Here is a 6,602-nt window from a genome sequence, read left to right as displayed (position 1 = left end):
ATATTCAATACGCGTTCTTAGTGAAATTAAATTATATACTTATTTCAATTCTACTCATATACATACATAGTTACATACAGTTTAGCTTTAGGAGGTACATTTAAAAAATAAGAGCGGAGGTACTCTAGCTTGAGGGTCTGGAAACTTTTACTAACTAACCAAAGAGCTGAAGCTAATCTCTTAAGCAAATGAGTTGTTATTCATGAAGATATGTAATAATATGAGTGAGAAGTAGGTTCATATAATATTTATGTACATACATACAGACATACATATGCATGTACATACGTAAATATTTCGCGTTTGTAAATCTTCTATGCAAATATTAAATCTTTATGCAGAAATAAATTTTATATAACTTTCTGACCAAAATTCCGATACCCAAACCTTGTAAAAAGAAACATTCTCATTTATTAGAATACTTTCGCAACTCAAAAACGTAATTTTACTCTTAAAACAAGGAAAATATACAGCCTCATCGCCAATTCCATGCGAATAAATAGTATGAAAAGCGAAAATTGTATGAAAAGCGCAGTGCTGGTGCCTCAAAAAGCGTCGAGGCAAATTAGTCGCGAAAATAGCCTGAAAAAGTCGTTCGCAAGTTTCGTGTTGCCGTTTTGGTCAATAAATGTTTTTATCAAGTTCTAGGCACGAGGATACCGAACATTTCAGTCAATGAAAGCAAAAATATGTATCAACAATAGTTATCGAAATCGACGCCGGTGATGCCAATTCGGCACCAAAATAAGGGTGAATAATTCTGTGATTATTGCGTGTCTGAAATTTTGTAATTTGCATCACATATGACGAAATCTCGGACGGAGCGACCAAGGTCGTCGAGAAATGTGGAAACGGTGCAAGAGTCTTTAAATCTTCCTTAAAGTTCTTTATAATGCATTATGTGTAAAGATTTGTTGTGTCTCTCCACAAGTACAAGTTACAGTCGATTAAAAAATTGATGCCCACTGACGCCGCTGAGCGTCTTGGAGACTACTCAAAAATTTTGCTCTGCGAAACACATTTAGACAATGCTATTCTAGAGAAATAAATTTTCAAGGACTGGACTTGCAATAAAGTAAATATTGTTTCATTCGAAAAAGCTTTTGGGACTACTTGTACTTGTCTTTTTGTAATTATCTAACTATGCATAATGAACCTACTAAGGCAAGCGAATAGCAAATTATGAAGACAAGTTAATGTGAAAAGTATAGCAAAACCAGAGTTCAAAATTTGGTAATCTGTCTATTTTTTGCATAGTGGTCAATTTTTTTTTTTTATGCTGCGAGGCCAATCGCAAGGAATGTAAAACTTAATTTGCGGGTTTTGGAGTCGCCGCCATCTTGAAAACAAGAGTGGTAAACTTTTCAAAAGTCTGTCAAACACAAATAAATGTGAAACAAAATGAAGTGACAATCGAAGTACGTTCCCACGACACGATTTATATCACTCCAGCACCATTTCAAAAACCTCTGGGGAAGTTGCATGCTGTTACAACAACAACGGCAATCGAAATATGTATGTATGTAATATTGTATAGTCTTGATTAATATCGCAATAATTGGTATTATCAGTACAAATTACCACAAAACAGCGTTCGATAACTACAAAAAATTGCCAAAAAATCAAAAATTTGAAGGGCAAAGTATTACCCATCACGATCTGGAGCCTATTTTATAAAAGTGACTGGTTCATACACGTTTGTAGGCAACTGTGAACATTTTTGGAAAACGACAGTGATAATATTGTCGACAATTGTGCTGACAATTGTCACTCTAACAAAATTGTCGCGACAATGGAAACAAAACCAAATAGCTCCGCCGGAAAGCTTTCACCGGAGAGTTTTGTAAATTTATTTATATGGTAATTGCGCCCATTTCATTACTTTTCAATGATTTGAATAAATAGTTCTTAAAACTAAAATAATGCAAATGCAATATTGCATATGATTTATATATAAATTTCATATGACTGGCGACAATTTTGTCAACGAAATCATATGATTGTACTTTTTGTAAACAAAATAGAATTTTATGAAATTTGGATTTTAAATACACTGGCGATCAAAACTAAGTGAATGTTTTTTATTTCAAATATTTTTTAAATATTTTTCAATTTAAAATTCTTTGTTGTTGTTTTTTATAAAAATATTGTTCATGCTTTAACCAAAATTCTCACTTTCCTTGTTGGTGTTTCCGACAGGGCAGGGGTATGTTGGCGTTGTGGAATGATTTCCCGGTTTCGGCGTTGTGTCCGTTGTCTCCGAGCCAAACCAGAGATGGCGGAAAATCGTTCCACAACATATCTTTAACCAGAACCTTAATTTTACATTTATAACTAAAATTTCATGACGCAAAAATTTTACAATTCAGATGAAAAATTCTGAATTTTTCTATATTTCATATAGTTTAAAACTTTAATTTATTTGGCTTTAGTTACAGTATGAACAATATTTTTATAAAACAAAATAACAAACGAACTTTAACTTGAAAAACATTGTTAATATAACAAAAAAAAAACACCACCTGTCACGAAAACGGCTTCCCTTTAAAACTATTTGACGTTTAGAGGCGGCTTAAAACGTCGGCTTCATTTCATTTCTAATTATTTACAAACCATAAACAAAATTATTCAGATTCTCTTCAAGTACCTTTTTTTACAACTAATTGCAAAATTTCAGTTTGTCAATTTTTTGGGTTTCTACGCATTTGGGAAGGACTTTTCTTATGCACTTCTTGTTGTAACAGCATATTTATATATTTAATTTTGCATTTGTGAATTTTTAGACTTGTTACAACGTTTTTAGTATTTATTTCATTCAAATGAAACGTTTTACGCAAATGTTGAAAATATTTTGATCTAGCTGTATGCATCTGTATATATAATATATAGTATGTATCTGTATATAAGGGTATTTTTATTCATACTTTGAAACTAAATAATTTGTGTCAGTGTATATGTATACGCAAATTTGTTTTTTTTTATATACATACCTAGGTTCACAATTAATTTGTTTGCTTGCTTATTTGTTTCTTGTTTCTTGTTTTTTTTTTTAATTAGATATTTCTTTAGTTTACTGAACTCATCCGCATTTTACATTACTTTACAATAGTGCAGCACCTTGTGGCTGTTCACTTCCTTTTCTACCGTTCGCTTCTTCGTTACCTTAACTTATTATGTTGTGTGCGAGTTTGTCGTTTAAGTTTTCTTTTCTTCCACTTCATTTGTATCGTGCCTCTTATTTTAGCTTTTATTTAAATTTTGAGTGCAATAACATACAATGCCCCGGTCGCAATTAAATTTGTCAGGGGATTTGGCCTGGGCTTCTTTCTGCTTAGATTCATCGCTGTGAGTCGAAGCCCGCAAACCTAATTTTGGTTTAACTTGCATTTGTTCCTCAAAAAGGCATGCTAAAATAAAGGCCCTGATCGGGGGCCACTCGCAAACTCTATAAGAATCTGGGCGGTCCGGAATTGTAGGTCCCAGGAGGGGGATGTGGTGCTGGCGAATGTTGACCTTGACGCAACATGTCAAATGGTGAATTCGAGCGCTGCATAAAGTGGTGATAGTTGCTAGGTGGTAGTGGGTGCTGAAAACCAATAAAAACAGAAAATTTTCTTTAAATAAAGGATAATTAATGAGAACTAGGTTTAACTAGGTAAAGGAGTATAACCCAGTTCGAATTAAATTACATGAAATTCGTTGTTGGAAAAAATATAGCAATTTTTTAAGCAAACAGAAAAACAATAATATAAAAAAAATAGAGGGTCTGGGTCTTCCCATTGAGCTTGGTACTTCAGCAGCTTTCTCCGTGAATTTTTTTATGGAATTATATTTTTAGTGGTCTATCCGACAACCACATTATTGCAAAGCCAAGCTTAGTAACTTTTTTTAACTTACCTGCAAACCACGCAATCCCAGAGGTCCAGCAGCGCCAGGTGCTCCTCCTCCCATAATATGACTCGGCCCATCTCCCAAATCTAGTTGTAGACTTTCGTGTAGGTCCCCGTTGTTGCCGTTATTGGTGTTGTTCGCCAGATGCAACTGGCCTAACGATGCCGTTGCCATCGCTACATCGGGCATCATATCCGACAAATGTCCACCGTTACCACCCTCGCCACATGCAACCGCACCACCACCTCCCTCGGCTCCAACATCGATCCCCAGCGCACTGCCATGCGGAAAGCGATAGTCACCTTCTGTTATTAGTGCGGGTAAATCGCTACGATGATGTACTGAAGCTGAAAGACGCGCGTAATTTGCTTGTAAAGCACCACCGCCGCCATTAGCCACATTTGTAGGCATGCCTCCTCCAACGCTGCTGCCCAAACCCAATAAACCGCCTGGATGTTGTCGGGGGAAAGTTAAATTTCGGCTATAGCATGGTTGTATACCTTCGCCTCCACAGGTAGATGATGCAGCCGACGATCCCATCGATGTCGAGAGAAAGCCGCCAGTCGTAGTTAGTCGTGGCACGGAGCATGCAGCGGCGGGAGAAGGAGGAGGCGTTTGGTCATCGTCTTCGATGAGATCGGGATCAGTTTGAGTGGTCGAAGTGATGCCAATGTCGTCAGCTATAGTAGTTGCGACGGATGCGGACGCAGCTGCCGCATTCTGATTGCTTAACAGTGATGTCTCTAGCAGGTCTGACACCGCATCCGGTAAATTGAATTCGCGTACTACACGGAGACGTATCTGTCGATCAATTTCATGTTTTGATGAAAGCGGCAGCAGCAAAGCACGTTGGCACATGGGCGACTGGTGCAATTTGTGCTCGCGTTTGAGCAAAGCTGCTAACGTTTGTGTGTCAGGCGGCGGTATGGCGGCAGCTGCGGCTAAAATATTTACGCTTTCTTTCCCAGTTACAGCCGCCGCAGTGGATACACTAGGTTTGGCCGCTGCGTTTATGCGAGATACCATGTACAAAGTGTCGGGAATGTCGGGCAAGTGGCGTGATCGCCGCATGCGCATCAGCTCCGCTTGATGTTGAGATGACGCCATTCGATCTTCAAGCAATACCTTTACTTCTTCAAAGTACGGCATGAAAAGCCGCGGCCGAACAAACAGGCCTTGGTTCTTTCCCCCACGTATCCAAGCGTTGACTCGCAAATTTTCCCGGTCGTCACCGATCATATGAGAAGGTGGCGTACTCACAAGCCCCCGACGAATAGCTTGTGCGAGCACTTCACTATTGGGCGGCAAAACGTGATCCATACGAACTAATGGCAGCAACTCGGAGAGAATCTCCCGTAACTCAACGTCACTTAGGTCGCGCTTTTTCACGCCTTTTCTCGTCACTGAATGCGCTGTGTGTGACAAAATATTTGGTTCACGATCTTCCATACGCCTTATAAGTTCTTGTTCTCCCCATTTAAGCACAGCCTGCAGCACCTCCAACTCTGATGCTTGCAAAAAATTACTCTGCAGTACGTGTATCAGCTGGGACTTGTCCAGTTGGTGTAGCACCGGTGAAGCGATTACTGCAGAGAACTCCTCCCGAAGGTACTGGCACGCTTGCCGATACACCCAAGCGGAACCGTGTGGCTGCAAATTGAAAATTATTACAAACACTTAGTAGACCTGATTCACAATATAGAAATAGAACTTCTACGGTCACTTCTTGTTTTTTTGAATTGTTATTATGTAGCTATGTTTAAAGGAGATACATATGTCAGACAAGAAGCTTTACAATTTCCTTCCCGTTTTCCACAAAACATATACACAATAAGGTCCAGTTTTTCAGTGCCAGTTTAAACTTTGATTACGTAAACTGCGTTTATCTAGCCCATCTGGCTGACATTTGATTGGCTAATCTTATTTAAGCCAACTAAACTAAGTTTAAACTCAGTGTGCAGTTTTTCAATCAAATTTAAACGTAGTTTAACTAAATTTAAACGCCCAATCTGGCTGGGTTAAACCAAGTTTAAACTATCAGCTGTTAAGTTGTGTATTTGTAGTCAGCTGCCAAAATTTAGAAAGAGGATGGTAAAATTAAAATTGTTTGCGAAATTTGGAGTTTACTGCACGTCTATACCTGCTATGGGCGCTCACATACGAAACATTGTAGGAGATAAGTCGCAGGTGTAGACCGTTCATCGCAGAAGGTATATGATGATATAAAGTAGGAGATATCGCAAACTTAACTATGGGTTTAGCCACTTTTTTCATATTTGCTTTGCTTGCGAGTAGGAAAGAAGTGGTGTTATTCGAAGAAATGTTGTTCAGGCACAATCAAGCAAAAAAAAAACAATTTTCGCAACATTTAATAAATAATAAAAACTTACAACAAATTCGCACTGAAATGGTATGCGATGAAGTACCCAGGTACAAACATTTCTCTGGGATAAGATTTGGTATGCGAGAAAACTGACAGTTCGTATGCGAGCGCCCATAACAGGTATAGACGTGCAGTTACTTGCATAGGGTAATTTGGCCGGGCACCACATGAAGCACCTAACAAACTCTTTAACTTTGCGTCTATAGCACAAGGCAACAAAAATGGGAAAAAATGACTGTTGCCTTGTGTAATCTTTCAGAATTTGAAACGCGATCGTATCAAAAGTGAAAATAAATAGCTGAAGCTTTGTATCTGCATAAAGAAAAAA

At 38.2% G+C, this 6,602-nt stretch overlaps 1 protein-coding gene across 1 annotated transcript; it reads right to left on the bottom strand.

The window, feature by feature from the left end:
• Positions 1–2,916: 2,916 nt before the first annotated feature.
• Positions 2,917–6,059, bottom strand: LOC118750663 (BTB/POZ domain-containing protein 7-like). The gene is made up of 3 exons (XM_036485396.1): positions 6,053–6,059; positions 3,898–5,567; positions 2,917–3,586 (listed from the first exon to the last, which is right to left on the bottom strand). The coding sequence occupies exons 1-3, from the start codon at positions 6,057–6,059 to the stop codon at positions 3,446–3,448; spliced, it is 1,818 nt and encodes a 605-aa protein (XP_036341289.1). The 3' UTR covers positions 2,917–3,445.
• Between the last annotated feature and the right edge of the window lie 543 nt (positions 6,060–6,602).

This window comes from Rhagoletis pomonella, unplaced genomic scaffold (assembly GCF_013731165.1).
Source record: "Rhagoletis pomonella isolate Grant_MI unplaced genomic scaffold, Rhpom_1.0 Rhpom_scaffold_00348, whole genome shotgun sequence".
NCBI classification, from domain to species: domain Eukaryota; kingdom Metazoa; phylum Arthropoda; class Insecta; order Diptera; family Tephritidae; genus Rhagoletis; species Rhagoletis pomonella.
This window is presented reverse-complemented; position numbering and strand designations above follow the sequence as displayed.

Bases quoted from the DNA above. Each gene is read 5' to 3' on its own strand.
- LOC118750663 (XM_036485396.1), bottom strand. The intron at 3,587-3,897 runs GTAAGTTAAAAA...ATTGGTTTTCAG, and splicing joins TGGGATTGCGTGGTTTGCAG to CACCCACTACCACCTAGCAA.